General features: G+C 39.0%; 1 protein-coding gene across 1 annotated transcript in view; it reads right to left on the minus strand.

The window, feature by feature from the left end:
* Positions 1-421: 421 nt before the first annotated feature.
* RBM25 (RNA binding motif protein 25) overlaps positions 422-23,104 on the minus strand; it is a 45,460-nt gene continuing 22,777 nt past the window's right edge. The window contains exons 7-19 of the mRNA XM_040975339.1: positions 21,795-21,980; positions 19,361-19,414; positions 19,070-19,153; positions 15,455-15,741; positions 14,714-14,930; positions 14,516-14,605; positions 13,060-13,133; positions 10,519-10,669; positions 7,070-7,394; positions 6,461-6,735; positions 6,039-6,137; positions 4,335-4,382; positions 422-3,099 (exon numbers count right to left, since the gene is read on the minus strand). Of these exons, the coding sequence (XP_040831273.1) occupies positions 3,007-3,099; positions 4,335-4,382; positions 6,039-6,137; positions 6,461-6,735; positions 7,070-7,394; positions 10,519-10,669; positions 13,060-13,133; positions 14,516-14,605; positions 14,714-14,930; positions 15,455-15,741; positions 19,070-19,153; positions 19,361-19,414; positions 21,795-21,980 (1,983 nt within the window). The 3' untranslated portion in view covers positions 422-3,006. The remainder of the gene's footprint in view (positions 3,100-4,334; positions 4,383-6,038; positions 6,138-6,460; positions 6,736-7,069; positions 7,395-10,518; positions 10,670-13,059; positions 13,134-14,515; positions 14,606-14,713; positions 14,931-15,454; positions 15,742-19,069; positions 19,154-19,360; positions 19,415-21,794; positions 21,981-23,104) is intronic.

Below are 23,104 nucleotides of genomic sequence, written 5' to 3' on the forward strand. Positions count from 1 at the left end.
TACCACAGTCATGTGAAAACCTACTGATTTGAAATAAAAAACTCACTTTGATCTATAGCAGGAACATAGCATTAACAGCTTCAGGGTCTAAAAGGTATCTGCATTTTCTGCTTGACATCTAGACTCCCTTAGGATTTTTAGTCCTCCAGCAGCACTTACAAATTAGGTTTATCTTTTGCTGAACAAAATTATTTTCTGACTTCATATTGCTATCAGAAGGCTGAAACATGAACCAGGAAAACCAGTAATCATTTGACACAACTTCTCACTGGTTTCCTGGTACTAGCTGGAGAAGGCCACAGAACTTGCTAGGAAAAGTTGACCTCTGCATAACTTACATTTATATTTAAAACTCAAATTTCTAGGAAAACATAAATGACACAGTGTTTACTTCAGTTTAACTCGGCAGTCCAACGTTTTCTCACCTTGCCACAAGATCTGGCATTACTGCAGATGAATATTAATCCACACAGCCACTAGCTAACACTTCCATACAGGTGAAGGGAAGCCCTGGGTAAGACTCCACCTGGAAACACGGGTCAGGGCACGGGTCAAGTCGGCCGTAACAGGGCTGCTACCAGACACCACTCAAAAAGCCCATTTTACGTCTAGGATTGTAACATAACATCAATGTATGCTTGAAAAATCCTCTTTTAAAAGGATGCATGTGAGTAGCCTGTCAATGAAAAATAATTCTAAACAGACACATTAAAAGAGTCCAAGTTTAGTTCCTGGATCAGCTATTCCTGGCAGTGCCTGGTTCAGAAAACCAACCTGCCAAATCACTAAGTCTGTTTCAACAGCCCCGACCCCCAGCCCAGGCAATCCAGGTGTACACTAAGCAGAACTACTTCAGCTGTATACTCACCTTTCCTCCTTGTACATAATGTACAGAACATTTTTAAGGGGTAAATGAAAAGAGTCAAGAGTGTTTTAGGAGTTTCATACAGTTTTAACTTATGGTAAACATAATCGAGACAATTAAGAGGTTTAATAGAAATTTCTCAAGTGTATTTTCCAAGATATTAGAATACACTGACTTATACATGTTCAATTGTTTGCACAAAATTCTAGAAGAGAAAAAAAAACCAAAAAAATGCTCTAAGAACTGACAGGCTCGTCGTGAAGCGAACCGTTGATTGGAAACGGCATCAGGTTAACTTCCTAGACTTGCTTTACTGTGATCACTTGGGCTCACTTGTAAGAGATGTTGGGATATGAACTCGAATCCTGCCAAAAACTTGCCTGGAGATGCTTAAATCTCCTGGACATGTTAAGTTATAAAACAGAAATCAGAGTGTAAGAAAGGAACAGCAAAGGAAATTAAATTTACCTGAAGTTGGCTGGGGAATGAATCTAAGGAAAAGACCAGTATATAAACTTGTAAATATCAAGGAGTATGTTACATTTCCCCTTGAGAAACCAGAATTAAGTTACAGCATTATATTTAGAGGTATTTCCATAGATGCATATTAGATTCATTCAAAAGGTAAATGACCTCTTTGACCTTTTGATGTCATAAAAATCAAATCCATATCAGTCCACACTTTCAAGTTTTGTAGTACGCACCACACAATTTCAACATGATGCCATTTATTTACAAGAATCTCAAAGAATGAGTCCCCAAGATCAAATATATACATTTTAATATTTGAAATATTTACATAATGGAACCATGTCATGGCTCAAAGTTAAGAACAATATTTCCAAATATCCTCTGAAGACGCTTAAAAAAAAATCAGTAACTCAGGCTCACAGATTTTCTAAGGCCAGCTTTTACCATTCTTTCAAAGGCAAGGGGAACAGCTGCACCTAATTTGTGCTGAGAACTATTTGAAACTTGATACATTTTCAGGTAATTTTGCTCCCTAGTGAAATGCTGCTGTATTATCTGAAAGAAAGCCCTACATATGTCTCTAAACATGGAAAGTTATCAGTCTTCTCTGAAACTTTGATGAGACAATAGTTAATACTTGGTAAGTGCCCTGAATGATTTTTCTTTGGAAATATGATGTAAACATTACAAATTGCCAAATTGGATTCCTACTGTTTGGTCAAACTCTACTTGTCTGAAAACTTCCCTAATTTTCTCTTTTATTAGTTTTCTTTTCACTTATGGATCCAGAAATTTTTTAAAAAACAAAAAGCATATCAAAATCAAACTAAGGACATGAAATTAATTAATATTACCAGAATTTTTAGATCTACCTCTTCCCTAGGCAATGAAATTAGGAGGAGGGGGAAGATTCACATTCTTTTACAGAGAAGTTGAAGCAGCCAGCCATTAATAGGGAAACCACCTCCTGTCACCAAAGTGTTGCTCACCAGAAAATACCATGCTCTGACAAACCAACAAACTTCATCAACTACAGCAAACACTTGAGTTGGCACAGAGTCACGTTACTTTATAACTGTTCTTCAAATACGAAATGTTACCAGGAATGAAAGCAAATTAGGGCAGACTTCTACACATACACTCGCGCTAAGATAAATATGACAGGAGGGGATTGTCTAACTCTGCATTCTAATTTTCAATTCCACGCCTTCAGGAGGGCTTGCCAGTTTTGATCAAAAGGGGTGAGGGAGTGAGGTGGTAACAGATTTCATTGGTATCCAATAAAAATAGTTCATATTGGCTTCTATATATAGCACAGTTCAACATTAAGTGACTCTGAAAAAAAAAAAAAACCCTGGGGAAGTCATTTCAATATGTACAAGGAATAAATCAGCAGAACAAGATTCTGAGATAGGCTGTGTACAGCAGTTGTGGCTTATAAAACATACCAGTCATTTGTACCTGGCGAGTATAAAGAGAATCAAGGACTCAGATGACTTTACAACCAAGGAAGTGCAGAAGGCACCAACAAATTAGGACAAAAAAATTCACATTTTCTACATTAAAAAAAAAAAAATTACAATCTCACAGATATCTTTGAAGACAAAGAAAAATTCAAAGTCCTCTGAAGAGTGAGAAGAAATATGAAATTAAATTCGACTGTGAAAGTTTTACTTCACAAGACCAATTTTCTTGGCTTCTGTTTCATATATTAATAACCTCCACATTTTGACTATAAAAACTTCTGCTTCTTCATCTAGTACCTGCAAGACAAAAAGACACAATGCATTTAAAGCAAGTGATCAGCAGCACTGCTCAACAGTGACAAGTACAGAAAAGGGTTTACCTACTTACAGAACAATTACTTTCAATAAAAAAACTTATAGGAAATATCTGTATTCTGAGAAATTTATTAAATAGCACACATAAACTACAAACATTTTATTCATCAATTTCAGAGTTTACAAACACTAACAATAGCAATTTGGATCGAAAATTTATTGTAACTTCTACTTATGAATTTTATCTTAAGAGGTAATGGCACTTATACATAAGCTGAAAAAACTGCTGCCTAGAAGAACAAATGCTTATCATAAAAAAAACAGTAACTTCGGAAGAACTTGATCTTATCCAACATTTAGCTATGACATTAAAAATGACACAGAAATAAACATAAATATGTGCAACATTTTTAAAATGGCTTTTTGGATATAAGAAAGTAGAGCTCATCATCACCACAGGAAACAAGACTACTGAAGACAAACCCAAGTATCCCTCACTCCGGCACTCGCACATCTTCTCTTCTACACAAAGGTCGGCCATCTCGTTTTCTTCTAAATAAGAGCTAACCTAAACCTCAGGGCATCATTTCCTTGGTGAGCAGTGACCGCACGCAGTACGTCTACACCGAGACAATTTAGAGCAGAAATGGAGAGAACTGGATCTGTAGTCAAACTTCAAAGGATCAAATCCCATTTCTACCTCTTAATAATTATATGCCTTTGGGTTACCTGACCTCACTGAACCTCAGTCCCTTTGTAAATTGGAAGAAATATAGCTACACTGCAAAGGTACTACTGCCATGAAACTTGGTTCTCTGAAAATAAATACTAAGTACCCAAAAGAAGACAATTTTTCTGAGTTTCTGAATGTTGCAAACTGTGCACCAGAAATGACCTCAGATTTAATATACACAGAAGCATTAATTCACATAGACATCATAGTTGAGAAATAAAACAGAGGCTCAAAATGAAACCAAAGTTCATTGAGGGCAAAGGTTCTATTGTTCATCCTACTAGCACAATGTTAGTTGCACTTTTTGCGTGCGGTAGTAATACCTAGCTATGAGTGACATTAACCTCTTCCAGTGCATATTCAAATGTTAATTGAACCCTACAAAGTTTCTCAAATCAACATATGCAGGAAATTAATAAAATTTATCAATCAGGTTGCTGATAAAAACAGTAAAGCTGCTGATGGCAGCTGAGTACTAACTTACCATAGCAACATCATCTAAAATGCTCTGAGGTGAACTGTGAGCCATAACCTAAAGAAAATGAACATAATTTGTCATGTTCCAAAATAAACATAGCAAACAGACAATAAATGCTTCCAGATGAAACCTTCACATTCACAAGAGACTTCCCATGGCTTAGGAAAACTGTTTATTATTTTTTTTAAAAGATTTCTTCATTTGGGCATGATGGCTCAACTGGCTAATCCTCCCATTGCAAGTGTGGGGACCCTGTATTGCCACAGGTTCATATGCCGGCAACCCCACTTCCCATCCCTTGTACGCTGAATCCATGGGGGAGACCTAGAAAAAACTTCAGATTGGCAAATTTACAAAGAGAGAAGGAGACAAAACTTGCATTTGCTGGTTCACTCGCAAAATGGCCACAACGGCTGCAACTCGGATGTTCAAAGACCAAAGCCAAAGCACCTGAGCCAGCTGCTGCTTAGCAGAGAGAATTAGAAGTGGAACCATTGGTACCCATATAGAATGCTAGCTCCAGTAGCCAGAGGCTTAACATACAATGCCATAGCACAGGTCCCCATTTTTTTTAAACAACAAGAGAACAGAAATAGATTCATTGAGAAAACTTCAAGGAAAGAGTGAGCCCAGCTGGCCAGATAGGGATGACTATTGGCATTTATTTGAAAGGCAGACTTACACAGAGAAGGTGAGACAGAGAGAAAGATCTGCTGGATATTTTTTAATCCAGGAGCTTGGAGCTTTTTCCAGGTGGCCCACATGGGTGCAGGGTCCCAGATAATAACCAGCAAGCAAGATTAAAAGTGGGACAGTCCGAACACCAACTGGTACCTACATGTGAAGCGAGCACTGGCAGGCAAGGGTTAGCCTGTGGAGCCATCACGCCAGCTCTTCTTTATAATGTGTTTAAATTCAGAAACCTTAATCACTGTATGCTCTATTTCCTAATTTGAACTTAAACTTGACTTGTACATCTTGACACAAAATGGAGCCTTTATTGTAAAAACCATTACCTTTCAGAAGACAAGTGGAATGATATAATAGAGGGTAATGGTCAAAACAAAAATAAAACTGAATTAGAACTGGAGAAGCTGGGACACAAACCAGTGTCCACAGCTGATGTCAACCCAAGATTCTGTTGATCATATTCAAGCTCTTCCAAATGTTCATACAAAATGGACAATCCGAGAAAATTTGAAGAATTTTAAAATATGCTTGCACCACGGCCCAATGCAGGAGGTGAGAGGCTAAAGTCCTCTCATCGCATTTCTTGGGATCCCCAACCCATGTTCCAGCTGCCCCACTTCCTATCCAGCTCCCTGGCCATGGCCTGGGAAAGCAGGCAAAGATGGCCCAAAGCCTTGAGATCCTACACCTGCGTGGGAGACCCAGAAAAAGCTCCTGACTCCTTGCTTGGGATCAGCTCAGCTCCAGCCTTCGTGTACACTTACAGAGTAAACAAGCAAACAGAAGATTTTTTTTTCTCTACTTTCTGTAAATCTGATGTTTCAATGAAAATAAATAAAATCTTTTAAAAATGCTTTTTTTGCAACAAAATATTTTTAAAAATCATAAATGAAACATAACAGATTATTTGGCTAACAGAGACCAAGAAGAGAAATACAGACAGCCCAACTGCTGGTTAACTTGCCAAACGAACACACCACTGATGATAGATCTTTTAAAATAAAAACAATGAAGACTAACCTTGGAACAAACAAAATCAACTAACGTAGCTTCTTCTTCACCTATGTATTCTATGATTTTCTTATTAATCCATGGTCTAATTCGTCGTTCCATCAGTATCTATGAAATAAACCAGTATTATTATTCTTTTTAAGCAAACTTATTAAGTCCTACAAATCTCAGACTTAAGAATAAAATCAACTACGCTCATTAAAAATTAGAGCAGACAAGCATCAAGACAATTATTTCCTTGTAATCTGTTAAGATGTTAAATACTGAAATACTAACACTAATTTCCCCAATAACAAGTCCTTGGTCAAGGCACTTCTTAGGTGTCAAAATTCTTCACACAATGATGACCATCCTTCTCTGTCATTACCACAATTACATCATTACATTAACCAGCTTCCTCATAACATTATGAAATGCAATTTTGTACTCACAGAATCTACAATTGACCAATCCAGTGGATAAGCAAAGAGCTCAGGCTTGGCTGTAGGAATTTTCTCAATAAGACTTTTAATGTGTTTACGTTTTTCTTCAGTGTTCACAGTTCCTTTGGTGGCATTCTTGTCATCTTCACCATAATCCAAGGGAACCAGCTTCCTTTTTCGGGGGACATCGTCACTGTCTTCATCGTCAAATTTGTTAAACACACTATCTACAGCTAGTTTCTTTCTCTTCACAGAATTCGGCTGCCCAGGACTGTTGGAAGCACCTATAGCAAAAACACTGCTTTAGCTCAATGTCTAAAATGACAAAATTTACAACCTACCATCCCCAAAAATGTGTAAAAAACATATTTCCACAAATCTCAGAGAAAATTCCCAACTAAAAAAATTTAACTCACTACTCACAAGTGCTAGAAAATTTAACTTTTCACTTCTTCACAGAGCACAGGCAGCTGCAGACTTAGGAGCACCATTAGAACTATGAAAACAATTGTGAGCTAGAAAGGCATTGTGAATAATTTTCTAACTACCTACTATCACATTAACAACAATTTATTTTTTCTTGTAAAGTAAAACAGAAGCATGTGAAGGTCCACATACCCAGTTTCAGACTTAGTCCTATTTTTGGCCTGTGCTCCTCGGGCTGCTGCTGGTCGGGTGAGTTCTCGTGAGGAATGATAATCCCGCAGGGAGACTCGTCCCCAGGAGTGTTGGGAGTCGCATTGCCACTGGCAGAGGAGACTGATGGGGCAGAGCTAATGGGCCTCAGAGTAGGTTTGAGACAAGGTTTCTGTTCCGGTTCCTCCTCCTCTTCCATAGGTTCCTCTCGTTTTTCTTCTTTTTCTTGTTTTTCTTCCTCCTCCTCTTCTGATTCTGGCTCTTGTTTAATTTGTGGTTGTCTGCGTCGCTCTGCCTCTTGTTCCATCTGCAACAAAACAAGCCACTCTTAAGAGACTGCATTGTACTTGATTCAACTTACATTAGCTTTACATTACCATTTTAAAGTTTACCTTTTTCTTTTTGATTAGTACTAACGTAATGCTGTCTCCTTCTACAAGCAGAAAACTAAGAAATCTATTCAATATACTAGGAACTAGGAAACTCCTCAGAAAGAAATAATGTATTTCTTTAAAGATTTATTTTTTATTATTTTTTTATTGGAAAGGCGGATATACAGAGAGGAGAGACAGAGAGGAAGATCTTCTGTCCGATGATTCACTCCCCAAGTGAGCGCAACGGCTGATGCTATGCCGATCTGAAGCCAGGAGCCTCTTCCGGGTCTCCCACGTGGGTGCAAGGTCCCAAAGCTTTGGGCCGTCCTCGACTGCCCTCCCGGGCCACAGGCAGGGAGCTGGAAGGGAAGTGGGGCCGCCGGGATAGAAAAGGCGCCCATATGGGATCCCGGGCATGCAAGGCAAGGACCCCAACCACTTGCGCCACCCAGAAATAATGTATTTCTTAAAGAAACTATATCGAGGTAATAACAAAATGTGGGGCCAGTTCAACTATATATCTCTCTTCATCACCCGTTCTCTGTATTTATACTTTTAATATAAAAAATTTCCAATACAACACCTCCAAAAAATATAAAAGGAAGTACAACCTACGGCTTGGTAACATGTCAATATCTGATCTTCATAGGCAATAGGTAAACCTGGTATTCACATTTGTATTCATAAACACCAGGGGGAAAATGGAGTCAAAAGTTTATGCCAAAATAATAGCTTGGTACAGTGGTACAACAGGCCAATCCTCTATTCCACTGCAAACAATAGAATTCCATATGGTAGCCTATTTACACCCCAGCTGCTCCCTTTCCCATTTATCTCTTTGTTTTTGGCCTGGGAAAGCAGCAGAGGATGGCCCGAGGCTTTGGACCAAGCACCCAAGTGGGAGACCCAGAAGAAGCTCCTGGGTGCTGATCAGCTCAGTTCTGACTATTGTGGCCATTTGGGGAGTGGATATGTAGATGGCTGCAGGTTCTGTCTCTTCTTACCACTGTAAATCAAGCTTTCTAATGAAAATAATTTTGGAAGAATACCTCTCAAACATAAATGATACTAGAATTGTATCCTAGTCATATAAAAAATCCAAACTTGTACATGGCATATTATGAAGTCACAAAGAATTAATAATGACTACTTTATAAGGCATTCAAACATTCTGTTGCAGAACTGAAACAAGCATTCCCCAAATAATGTTTCTATGCTAAAACATAAAAACATAAACACTGATAGTACCTCATGATGGTAAATGTATGGAGAAGACATTAGAGAAATAAGTTAATAAAATCCTCTTGGAAGGTTGTAAATAACTTCAAAGCACAGCAAAAAACAAAAACAAAACAAAAACAAACCAAGAAACAAAACCAGCATTCATGTTACAGTACCACTCAGAAAATTTAGGTTGTGGGGCAAATATATGTAGTAGTATTTGTTTGTTAATTATTATTTTTTTAATTTTATGTTACAATTTTGTAGAAACTGGGAATTGTCCCTCCCAAATCCTTCCCCATCAACTGAATTTCCTCAAGTTGCTACAATAGTATAGTCCTTCATAACCTGGTAACATTTTTAAAACGATCACAGCACCTACACTGATTACAAATGGGTCCAGCACAATGGCACCAGCTAGTGTCTTAAACAACTCTTTTTTTTTTAAACAAGGGCAAAGATAAAGATCTTAACCTGCTGGCTCACTGCCAAGACAGCCCCAAGTACAGGACTGACGCAGACTGCAGGCAGGAGCCCTGGAACACCTTCTGGGTCTCTCCCATGGGTGGCAAGGGCCCGACATGTCCACCATCTCCCAGTGCTCTCCAAGGAGCATCAGCTGATTACAAATGGATGAGAGAAGCACAGCAGCCACAGGATGAACTGATACAGAACAGCAGCAGCAAAAGGAGTGGCTAAAGAAAGTGCACAACACCAGCCGCTTGACCCCATGTTAACCACTCAGCTCAATCATAAGTTTTTAAACACCATTACCAATAAGAGGGTTTTCATACAGCTTCAAAATTGTTTACAAATTTTTTCTAAACTTTCTGTGTGTTCATATAAGTACTTGCTTTAACAAGAAAAAAATACTTCATTTTGAAAAACAGAAGAAATGTAAGAATATGACTTCTGTTAATAAAAATCACGTATAGGTAATAAAATTTTGACAAATTTCTATTAGATTTATGACATAGTAAGACAACAAGACACTTAAGATAGTGTAAATCATTATACACTCATGATATGTCTATAGAAATAAAAATTCTGGGGTAGGCCTAATGATACAGTGAGTTGTTGACTTGAGATGTCCCAGTATTAGAATGCTCATTCTAGTTCAATTTACTAAACTTCTGACCTAGTTGCTGCTAATGCACTTGGCAGGGAGCAAAGAAACAAGTGGTTGGGACCCTGACACATATGTGGGGGCTTGGAAAGAAGTTCTGAGTTCCTGCTCAGGCTGGCCTCATCCTGGCTGTTTTAGGCCTTTGAGAAGTTATCCATCAGGGCCCGGTGTGATGGCCTAGCAGCTAAAGCCCTCGCCTTGAACGTGCTGGGATCCCATATGAGTGCCGGTTCTAATCCCGGCAACCCTGCTTCCCATCCAGCTCCCTGTTTGTGGCCTGCGAAAGCAGTCGAGAATGACCCAAAGCCTTGGGACCCTGTACCCACGTGGGAGACCCAGAAGAGCTCCTGTCTCCCAGCTTCAGATCAGGGCAATACTGGCTGTTGTGGTTACATGGGGAGTGAATCATCAGATGGAAGATATTCTTCTCTATTTCTCCTCCTCTATGCATATCTGACTTCTCAATAAAAACAAGAATAAATCTATCAAAAAAAAAAAGTTATCCATCAAATGCAAGCATACTCCCTCCCTATGATGCCCCAGCTCTGTTTTTTAAAAAGCAATTTTTAAAGCACTAAAACCTCCCATATGCAAACACATTATTTTCACTGTGAAGTATATTTTCCCTTGCTGTGTAGTAAATTGAAAGTTGGTTTCAAAGTTGCGTGATGATCTACAGCAAAATCTTCACATCCAACATAGCACCTTACCCTCTGGAGCTCTGCATCCGGGTCCGGGTGTCCTTCTGCCAGGAGACGCTGCCGGATTTCCTCAAGCTCTTCCTTTTCTCTCTTCCTATCTCGCTCATCAGCTTCCATTTCCTTTTCCCTATCACGCAGCCTTTTCTGAAGAGCACTTCCTCTGCAAAGGTAAATGGCAAAGGGACACATTTAGTTCTCAAGTCATCAACCACTATACCCAATGCATCCACAGCACCTTTGTTAAAAGAAAAAAAATCGTGTTAAGAGAATGAATGGCTCAATATTTGTTATCCATAGAACGTACACATAATGTGTCCACCACACATTTACATGTAAAAAGCAACCTTGTTATGTTCCTTCTCAGAGTTTAAAACAAATTTACAAGGTTGCTTTAAGGGGATGAATGGAAATCTAATTTCCTAGATACACAAAGAAAAACAATATTGATACCACTAATAATTATGTTTCTTGAATTCACTCACTTCCTTGTAAAAAAATTCCAGAATAAGCAGTACAGAATAAATACAAAGCAAAGATTCTCTACCTGGCAGTTAACTATAATTTGGAATGTGGGAGTTATGTACTGCTATATGATAGTTTTTAAAATTTATTTTCACTGGAAAGGCAGATTTACAGAGAGCAGACACAAAAAGATCTTCCATCTGACAATTTACTCCCCAAATAGCTACAATAGCCAGGGATAAGGCAATCTAACAGGAGCCAGGAGTGTCTTCAGGGTCTCCACAGGCTGCAAGGTCCCTAGGCCCTGGCTCATCCTTTTCCGCTTTCCCAGGCCACAAGCAGGGAGCTGGATGGGAAGTGAAGCAGCCAGAACATGAAGCATCATTCATATGAGATACCAGTGCTTGTAGTCTGGGGCCAACTGAGCCATCACTAGCCATAGTCTTTGACAATTTTAATGTCTTTCATGCGTTTTTCTAGATGAAACTGCTATCTTTGGCATGCTTTCCAATTTACCTTGGTATTTCAAATTTAAATGGTTTAGATTCAATGTATTGGTATTTTATGATATATCACATATAAATTGATAAAATATTATATACTGATATATACTTCCATATTAGATATTACATAAATTGATATATAATGTATTAAAAACTACATATATCAATTAATATATGTATCTCAAATGCCTTCATTACATGTATATCATGTAAAACATGAGACATACAAAATGGTTATCAAGCAACACTCTGTGGAATGTTCAGTGTGAATAGCAGGTATCAGAAGAAAACAACTTTACAAGAAGTTATTAATACTAGGATGGGAGTAGTTTAGAAATACCACAGAGGGGCAGGTGGTATGGCACTCTGAATTGCAGGTCCACTTTAGAATGCTTAAGTTCAAGTCTCAGCTCTACCCAAGCCTGACTTCCTGATGACACACACACCCTGTGAGGCAGCAGCTGGTAGTATAGCCTTCGCCTTCTATCCCCAGGATGAGAGAACCACATGGAGCTTGCAGTTCCTGATCCTCTCTGGCTCACTCCTGGTTATTACAGGCATTTGGTGAATATAACCACAATAAGGTGACCCCCTTTCAAGGAATTAGAAAACAAAGCACTAAATAAAATAAAAGAAAGGAAAAAAACATCATGGAGAACACAGGTGACAAAATGAAACCAGAGTCCTCACTTCGTAGTGATACACATACGGGCAGGGATGGAGGAAAGTTGGGAAAGAAGGCAAAGACAAGCAGATGCTATTCCCTGGTTCACTCTAGATAAAAACAACAGCTGTGTCTGAGCTAGGCCAAGACCTGGAGCCAAGAGCTTCATATGGGCCTCACATTATGGGCCAGCTTCTACTGCTTCAGCAGGGAGATGGCTCTCGGCTGGAACCAGGACTTGAACTGGTGCTCTTAAGACTTGACCCCCAATACATTACTTTTTGTTCATTTGTAAATTCTCTGAATACTTGCAGAGAAATTGTTTTAGACAAGCCTAGGTAGTCATAAAAGTTAGTCACTGCAGCCCCACGAAGCCTGTCCTGCACCCTATGCTGGTTGTCACATCTGCCAGTGTATGCTAGCAACTAGCCCAAACACTTATCCCCGGCTTCAGTTCTTATGCTCACCAGCAGGGACTGCGTCCTGACAGAGCAGTTCCCCAAGCTGTTCTACCAGGTCACCATCCAGCCGCAGCTCTTGCACACTCTGGTGGGTTCTTGGCCCGGTCTGACTGGCCCACTTGCAGTCCCAACATTCACTGGAAGGTACACCAGTACTACCAGACCAGCCCACACCCATTCTGGATCTTACTGGTAGATACTACAGCCAGTCCCGTCTGCCCCACCCCCACTCATGTGGTTCAGCAGATGATTCACATGGGCATACATCCCTTCTCAACTATGTAATCATCAAAAATAAAACACGTTTATTATTAAAAACTTTGAAAACTATGCAGCAGTAATTTCAGGATGAAATGTGAAATCCTACTTAGTGCACTTGATAAATGTGTATTATTTGACACAGGGAAAATGTAGCAGATTAAAAGCTGAAGATATTAGTTTATAAACAAGCTTCCTTTACCTGTAATATTTAGGATCATCTCTATCATCATCATAATCTTCTAAGAATTCTTTTAGTCGCTTAGCTTCCTTTGCCTATGAGGAAATGAAGGGTACATTTAACATACAAGACATTGGGAAGATTCCTTCCCCCTATGCAAGAACAATTTCACTTATCCACATCGCTTACACTTCATGGACCTCCTATGCTTCATATTAATGTGAATCACATTAGACATTGTTTAGCTTTCACCGGCAAAACAAGCAACTTTAGCACTTAGCCACGAAACGTAAGACTAACTATGCCTTTTAATCAAATAAATGAATCTTTAAAAAAAATAAGGAGGAAAAGAAAAGGAAACAAAATAGCAATTAAGGATGACAATGTCTCAAATTGAAGTGACTGAGGGCTTATTCCCGGTTGTAGCTCCTGATTCCAGTTTCTGTTAGGGACTCTGGAAAGATGGAGTTGGGGAGGGGGGAAAAGGGAGGGAGTCAGAGATTTTCCATGTACTGAGTCACTCCCCCAATGCCCACAGCCAGGGCTTAGCTGGGTCAGAACAAAACCAGACACCAGCACTCCACCAAAGTCTTTCTCCCATTCGGTGTCAGAGGCTAAAGAACCTAGATGATTATTCTCTGCTATTCCAGAAAAGTTAACACCAAACCACATCAGAAGCAGGGCAGGCAAAACTCAAACTGGCATTCACATAAGGAATGCCGGTATCACTTTCCAACCACCAACCCAAAATATTTTTACATCTGAAATTCCTACGGTAATTATCAGATATTTTAAAAATTAATATTTTCAAACAAATCATACAACTCATCGTAAAAAAACATGATATTGCCAAAGGGAGCGTAAAGATTGATAAAAAACAATGAAAAGTATCTACTGTGATATGAATTTTATCTCCAATACCCCAGTATGCAATGGCATGAAGTGAATATGGCATGCTAACTCTGATGGGATTAACCTGGTGCTTCATAAAATACCTTTCAGGATTGAAAGATTGAAGGCAGTCCAGGTCTGGAATCTGCACTAATGCAAGATATGATGTTCCAAGTGCCAGCTCCCTACAGAATATTCCATAAATCTGTGACAAACAGGGGCTGCAATCATGACACAGCAGGCTAAGCCTCCATTTTCATATAGAGTTTTGGATCAAGTCCTGGGCGTTTCACTTCCTACCCATCTAACCTGTAATGTGCTTGGGAAAGCAGCTCAGGATGGGCCAAGTGCTGGGGACCCCGCACTCAGGTGGGAGATAGAGGCTACAAGCTCCTGGATTCAGATGGCCCCAGTTTTCTGACCACTGCAACCACTTGAAGAGTGACCCAGGCACTCGACGATCTCCAATTTCCCAATAAAAATAAATCCCGAAACTAAACAAATCTCCAAAACATTCTGTGACTTACTTTCATTTACGATACACGGGAATCACCTGCTCTGCATTTATTGGTAATCTCTAACTTACCATCTCTCTTCTCCTTTCTTCTTCTCTTTCAGCCTCCTTTTCATATTCCCGAGTTTTCTTGCGTTCCCTGATTTCCCAATTTTTAAGGCGCTAAAAAAAGGGGGGAGAGGAGCTTTACCAATCTGGATACAGGATTCCACACCCTTTTAACAGACCTAAGTATACCAGGCTTTGGAAATAAGATCCCTTCCCCTTTACCTCTTGGTAAGCAGCTTCTTTCTCGCGGAGTTTTCTTTCAAGCTTCCTTCGCTCATATGCATCTTCCTCATCTTCTTCTCGGTCTCGCTTCTTGTCCTTCTCCCTCTCTCGCTCCCGTTCCCGCTCTCGCTCTCTCTCTCGTTCTCGTTCTCGCTCCCGTTCCCGCTCTCTTTCTCGTTCCCGCTCCCGTTCCCTTTCACGGTCTCTGCTCTTTTCTCTACAAAAACCAAGGATTTCAACTGAGTTTTTGTTTTCTTGTAAACACAAAGGGAAAGGAAGACTACAATACTAAGAAACACCGGAAACAGAATTCACCATTTGTTGTAGATCAGCAAGACAAAAACGGTCTGATCTCAAATCTCAACTACACTCTAAAGTCAAGGATAACCATTATTAGAACAGAAAGTAAACAGAACATAAACATATTGAAAGGAACGAAGAACAATTAATAATGGCCCGAATAACTAAATTATATAACAGTGTACAATAGGAAAAAGCAAAATCACTACTAATTCTCCCCAACATACAAGACTAATGAGCAAGTTAGAGACTGTCAACCCCGCTGGCGTGCTCTGTCCCGCTCTCTGGAAATCCTGACCTTCACAGAGAAATCAAACAGAGCTGAAAATTGTTATTTCACCCACGTCCACCAGGCGAAGCCTAGCACCCAGAAAGCGCAACATCAGAGACAGGTGAGCTGGCAATCTCTAGTTCCAACAACGCCCTTTGACAAGGCCTTACCTCGACCGACTGCGATCCTTATTTCGATCCGAGCTCCGTTCTCGATCCCGGTCCCGATCTCGCTCGCGCTCCCGGTCCCGATCTCGCTCTTTGGTCCGGTCCCGGTCCCTATCCCGGTCTCGTTCCCGCTCCCGTTCCTTCTCCTTCTCTCGTTCACGTTCTCTTTCCCTTTCTCGTTCCCGTTCTCGCCTTTCTCGTTCCCTTTCACGCTCCCTCTCTCTTTCTCTCCGTTCTTTCTCAATTTCCTGTCTTTCTTTTTCCTTTTTGCCTTTCTCTTCTTCCAGTTTCTAGAAACCAATAAAAGCACTTTTAGAGTCATCTCTGTAGCTCCAGTATGGAGATTTCCCGGCGCAATGCCCAACACAGGCAACAAAAACATCAAACCACTGGCAGTTTAATATTAAATACTTGTGGTTTTACTTGACAAATTAAACTGAAACAATCACAAGACTTGATAATTTCGTGCAAAACCATATACTCTACACAGACCAGGAGTTAACAATCTTAAATGCTGAGGTATTGTATCAAGTGTGGCTGGCCACTCAATGACAACAATGTGGATCGACCATGAGGAAATGCAGTGGTTCATAATAATTTCTAGAAATCCAATCACTTGGCTAAACCTTGATTTTGTTCACTGTGCATTTCTGCGCATCAGTGGGACCACTGACGGCAGCTATAAGCTGATGTCCCACACCAGCTTAGACTTTTAAAGGGGGAGGTGAAGAAGCAATGTCGGTCACCATAATGCAACTAAAGAATCCACCCTCTGGTTTACCCTCCCTCCGAAAGTAACAAAACCTGAATTCAGCCAAGACTTGTGGTTTATGGAAATGTTACTCCCACATTGAGACAGACAGCCCACCAAATACAGAAAGTTTCAAATCAATTCACTTCAAGCAAAATATACATTGCAATATTTTCATTTTAAACATTAAAAGCAGCATTATGCCCATTATGCCTGTAAAATACTAAAATATATTTACAATGATAAATCCATCCTTGGAAGGAATGATTGTGTATTAACTTACAGATTCTGTGCTAGGACATGGATCGCCAACACTGGATTAACCTTCCCTACAAGCTATGTTTCTGGGAGGAAGAGCAAGTACATGGTTCACAAATAAACCAAATAACAAAAGCAGACCAAGTTTGTACCCTGACAAGATTACCAATGTACCACATGGACTCCACACAAAGAAAAAAATATATACCCCAAACAGGTAAAACAAACAAAGCCAATACACATTTATCCTTTTGGTGCCACGTTTAGTTTCACTGAAATGAAATTTAAAGTGTAACAACAAAATGTGCAGTTTTCTTTTCTCAATAATGTATAGCATTTAAAACAACTTTAAAAAGCAATCTTACCTTTAAGATACTCTTTATGTCTTCCTCATGGAATAGAGAACTGATAGAGGATTATGAAAGAAAAGCTAATGTATGAGAGAGCAATATATTCAGTTGCTGTGCCAATCTAAAGTAAAACATAGGCAAAGCCAATACTGGATATATTGAAATTACAAAGCGTAAGGATAAGAAATGATTTTTAAAAATAAAAATAAAGTAATAATAATAATATTAAAAAGAGGACAGAAACAAACTATTATAGGGGCCAAATCTCATTCCTAAAATAGTTCTTACATAATTTCTGTGCTGTAAAATGAAGCCTAACTACATATAACTTACCTCAAAGTCATACACTTTTAAAGAAATGTATTTACTTTTGAGACTGATACTTACAGATTATTTTAGCTGTTCCACTATTAATTTCTTTTGCAGAAATCCTTTATTTTTTTTCTACTCTTCCTTATTTTTACTGTGCTATTATTCTATTATGCAAGTAAACAATCTATTTCAGAACTCTCACTTCAAGTTTGGATTTAAGTAAATAAAAAAGTGACTGAATCTGATCTATACTGAATGTTCATAAAGTTTTTACATGCTATATACATATGCAAAAACATATTTATACAGCATTAATGTGTATTTTTAAGAATGACTGGAGAAATAGGAAATGAGGTGAGTCTAAAAACTGTTTCAAGAAAGTAATGAAGAAAAAGGACAGATTTTAAAGAATCATAAATCTTACCTGATACTCTCTTCAGACTCATCCGTGCTGTAAATGGACGCCCCCTGCCACGCTGATACCCTGACAGTCTGTGGTTATTTCATAAACTCAAACCAAAACATGCAAAGGTTCACTGAGCTCATTTTTTTAGCTGGAGTTTCAAACAGTCCCATTAAACCATAACACCCAATATAAGTAATTTTTTTTTTTTACTTTTCAAAACACATTTTCCAAATCCAAACATTCCCCTTAGTGAAATAATACTAAGGCAGTGAAATGCCCAAGAGGTTCTCAGACTCCCAAGAGTATCTTTTGCATTATTTTTTTAAAACATGATTTATTCATAACCAATAAACAACAGGGTCTCACAAATAAATAAAAACAAAATGGGATAAACCACACAGAACTATATGTAATTTTTAATCTTACTCAGTACTAAATTTAAACACTGAATCTAACCAAAAGTGTTCCTCTAAAATGATTTCACACACACCGTAATTTTGACTCTGGAAACTAATTCTGGGAAAATTCTATGTGTTTATAGGCAAAATTAATTCCTGAAGAAGCCATATGGGTGAACTAGGACTTGGCATTTGGATAACAGGTGTTTAACAGCAGATTCATTGATGCTTGTTTATTGAAAGCAATGAGGAAAAAATCAGATTCATACAAAAAAAAGCGAATACTTAACACTGCGCTGATCTCTGTCCCTGAATAAGAGTCAATAACATCTTATTATTCCGCCATGAAAACACATGTCATGCAGTGTTTACTCTTCCACATCCATAATATCAGTGAACATTCATGGAGAGAAACTTTCAATGGGCAAAACTCATGAGTGGGTTTAAAATGCACAAATAACATTTTCAAGCCAGTTACCCCTTTGCATATTTTTCTGAGGGGGCATCCATAAATATAATAAAAAACAGAAGCTCATACTTACATCCTATTCCTTGTTACTTTCCAAGCTGAGAGTTTCATCTTGCATTAGTCACCATATGATCTCTATCATAATGGTGGGGGTCAATGAATAGATTAGCTTTATGGGAATTTACAGTTCTTCCATGCATCTAAAATTTGGTAAGTCTGGTAACCACTGACCTACTTTTTAAAATCTCCCCCACTCAACTTAAAGCTACACAAATATAAATCTTAAACCTCAGCTCTAAAGAAAAAAGGAAATTTCCTAAGACTAGGTTAATTAACTGCCCCAAAAATACACTATAGTGTATGTTATCCTGCTGTCCCCAACTCCAAATCTGATCTTGATGTTTATGTTGTAATCTAAAAATAAACTTAACTTGTATTCATAGTAAAGTGAGATGGCTGCAGAGTAGTCAGTAAGTGAAAAAAACTAAGTACAGTATGTCAAGGACCATTTTAAAATGGCACTGGTTTTCTGTTTCTTTGTTTCTATCTAAATATCTAACCTACAAAAAGGCATTTAAAATTATATTCTAATGTAAAGTTGATTTTCTTGTCTGTTTTCTTTGGCTTCTGTAAAAAGTCTAGATTGGAATCAAGCGAATAAACAAGAATATTACCTTGTGTGTGTCTCTGAACTTGCTGATCTCTCGGGATATCAGGTCTCTTTTGTCTTCTTCCATTTCTATAGCATTTATATCCTCCTAAAAAAACAAAGGCAGCAGGAAGAAGCGAATAAAACACCAATTTATTAATTTGAAAAAATCAGATATTTTCTAGGAGTCCTACAAAATGTGAATAAACATAACATTTACAGTAATACTTAACAAGCTAAACTTTAGAAAAAGAGAAATAAAATTGGCAACTGTCAATGATCAAAGGCTTTCCCAAAGCCCACAATTTAAACAAACCTTTGTGATGAGCGGATAAGGGATCAGAGGGGCCACTGGAAATCGGCGAAAGATCTGCGGAAAAATCCACAAAAAATAAAAAATAAAAACAGTTTATACCACTCGTATTTTAGTATCTATCCATCTGTACTATAAGCAAGACAAAACTTCCATGGGCTGCACCCATCACTCCCTTCAACCACCCTCAAACAAAGGATCATGACAGCTTCAGAGTAGCAGGGTCCTGCCTGTGATCTCCCCCAAGATACAATAAACATGGGCCTAGCAGGATAGCCTAGTGGCTAAAGTTAGTGCCTTGCATCCCATATGGGCACTGGTTCCTGTCTCAGCAGCCACGCTTCCCATCCAGCTCCTGCTTGTGGCCTACAAAAGAATTCAAGAATGGCTCAAAACTTTGAGATCCTGCAGGCACGTATGACACCTGGAAGAAGCTCCTGGTTTTAGTTCAGCTTAACTTCAGCTTTTGCTGTCACTTACGGAATGAGCCAGTAAGTCTGATTTTCCAATAAAACAAATAAATCTTAAAAAAATTATATAGTAAAAAATAATCTATTAAATGTGCCTGTGATTCCTACCATATGACAAGATTTTACTGATTCTGTTTAGCTACTATTTCCCTTTCCAACTGATGAAAAAGTAAAGCAGCCAACTCTACAGAAAGCAACTGCCCAATTCCTGAGTGCCCTCACTGCTGATCAGTCCAGAGACAGCAGATCACCAGACAGGGTTTTACAACCAGATTAGGAAGAACCAAGCAACTGGTAAAAATTATTTGGCTATTTGGCAACAAAGAAAACTTTAGATGTCTCTAAGGAGGCACTGAAATCCCAAAAAATATGATCCATTAATCACCCTTGATAACTTGATCCACACAATTGGCAGCAGTGTTTCTAATGGCACGTAAAAAGGCACTTAAATTTCATGCAAAATATTACATTAACTTTTGTGCAAAAATTTTGAAATCATGCACTTCATGGATGGGAATAACAGCTATTTCCCACGTTCTCTCTGAAGATCTCCCATTACACAGGGATATAAAATACTTCCCATTTTTTAAAAACCATTCACCCCCATAATCTAAGTGAGGTGAATCCAAGAAGCTGCTTCTTTCACCCTGGACTCCCTACTCTTCCATTGGCTTATTGGAACAGAAAGGTGACACTAGATTCCCTGGAGAACACTGCTTCCTCTCGCGTTGCTTGGCCAGGGTAACTCCAGGTGAATGCTCCATGTCATTACTGTCATGGAGGGAACTGAAACAGGCCAACTTATGGGGAGGCAGCTAAATAGTAAGCAATTCCTGAAAATCTTCAGAGTAAAAGCTACCTTCCTGCAGAGGCAGAATGACGACCTTACCTTATCCCTTATCATCAATTTTAACATTATCATAGAAACATTTTTCTTTCTAAAAAATAGTAAGTCTTCATGATAGTGTATTCCAAACACAGAAAATAAGAACACTTCACATGAAAAAAATATTGTCCATGGGGGGAGGCCATACCTCAGTGCTGTGGCATAGCACACTAAATGTCCTCCTGAGGCACTGGCATCCCATATGGGTGCCAGTTTGTGCCCTGGATGCTACATTTTCAACCCAGTAATTTTTGATGCTTTCGGAAAGCAACAAACGATGACCCAAGGCTTTAAGCCCCTGTTGACACATGGAAAAACAAGAAGCCCCTGGGTCCCAGCTTCAGATCCATCTAGCTCAAATCACAATCATGGGGTAGTAAATTAACAGACTGAAGAACACTCTCTCTCTTCAACTTAAAAAGTACAAAATAAATGAGTCTTAAAAAAAAAAAAACCTGGGCCCAGTGCAATAGCTAAGTGGCTAAAGTCCCCGCCTTCCATGAGCTGGGATTCCATATGGGCGCCGCTTCTAATCCTGGTGCCCCAGTTTCCATCGAGCTTCCTGCATGTGACCTGCGAAACCAGTCAAGGACAGCCCAGATCCTTGGGACCCTGCACCCCTGTGGGAGACCTGGAGAGAGCTCCTGGCTCCTGGCTTCGAACTGGCTCAATTCGGGCCACTGAGCTCACTTGAGGAGTAAACCATCAGATGGAGGATCATCCTCTCTGTCTCTCCTCCTCTCTGTATATCTGACTTTGCAATAAGAATAAATAAATCTTAAAAGGAGGAAAAAAAAAAAAAAACCCTGAGGTAAAAAAATATAAAAATTCCTTAAATATGTTTTAGGGTATTTTCATGGAAATAACGTATTTTGCAATATTTTCAAAGAACACCACATCATTTTTAAGTTTATCCAAAAACAAATGAGTTTAAGAAAATCAAATTTTATCTTGAATTATATATTACTATAAATTCTCCTCAAACTGCTTTCTCTTCCAAGTGACAACATGATCACAGCTTGAGAATGACAGCATATGAAACCACCCTGCAGCGATGGCCGCACACTGCCGGAATACATACGTCCTCCTTCTTTTCCTTCTTCTTCTTCCTGGGGTGAGAGTCAGATTCCTGGGAGGGGGCATTTAGCTCACTGGAATATTCACGAATTAAAACTTCAATCGCCCCTTTAATCATCTGATCTCTTCGCTTTGTTTCTTCGTCTAAAGCTTCTTCATCATCATTACTGACAGTTTCAGGCCTGGCAGTCTTTAAAGGGAAAAAAAAAATTAGCAAATTCAGGGGAAATAAAAATCAAGCTAAATTTTAATAAAATTTATTAATAAACAAGCATTCACCAAACATCTAATCCTAGTAAAAGGATAAAAAAGGATAAAGCTAATCTAGAGGAGCTGGTGCAATCTCTCTACTGGCTAATCCTCTGCCAGGCATTGTTGGCATCCCCGTATGGACGCCAGTTTTTGTCTCGGATGCTCCACTTCCCATCCAGTTCCCAGTTTTGTGAAGCAATAGAGGACAGCCCAAAGCCTTGGGCTCTTGCACCTGCATGGGAGACCTGGAAGAAGCTCCTGGCTCCTGATCAGTTCAGCTCTGACCAGTGTAGCTGGTTTGAGAACTGAACAAATGTATGGACGATTTGACTCTTCTCCTCTCTGTAAATCTGCATTTCCAGTAAAAATAAGTAAATCCTTAAAAACACACAAACAAAAAAATAGACGTCATTTGAGATACTGATATTTGTCATTTTCTCTTTCTTCTCTTAATTGCTAAATTTTGGTCCCTCGTTTCACAACATCATTAATAGTTTAATTGAAAAACATAATCTCGGGCTCGGCACTGTGGCCTAGCAGCTAAAGTCTTCGCCTTCTAAGCACTGGGATCCCATATGGGTGCCAGTTCTAATCGCGGCAGATACACTTCCCATCCAGCTCCCTGCTTGTGGCCTGGGAAAGCAGTCAAGGACGGCTCAAAGCCTTGGGACCCTGCACCCAAGTGGGAGGCCTGGAAAAGGTTCCTAGTTCCCAGCTTCAGATCGACATAGCACTGGCCGTTGTGGTCACATGGGGAATGAATCATCAGATGGAAGATCTTCCTCTCTGTCTCTCCTCCTCTCTGTATATCTGACTTTGTAACAAAAATAAATCAATCTTTTAAAAAAAAAAACCACAGAGTCTCTCTTTTTCTAAGTATACTTTCAAATAAAGTAAAAAAAATCTTAAAATACTTAAATGAGTTATGTAATGCAAGCAAAATACAATTTTAAATACGCCATAAAAGCCACTATGCAAAATAAGCAAAAGTATGCATAGATTATACAAACAAAATATACTAGATGGTAATACTCACCAAATGCAAATATCAGTTATCAAGTG

Source organism: Ochotona curzoniae, unplaced genomic scaffold (assembly GCF_017591425.1).
Source record: "Ochotona curzoniae isolate NIBS_2020 unplaced genomic scaffold, NIBS_Ocur_1.0 contig_2688, whole genome shotgun sequence".
NCBI lineage: Eukaryota > Metazoa > Chordata > Mammalia > Lagomorpha > Ochotonidae > Ochotona > Ochotona curzoniae.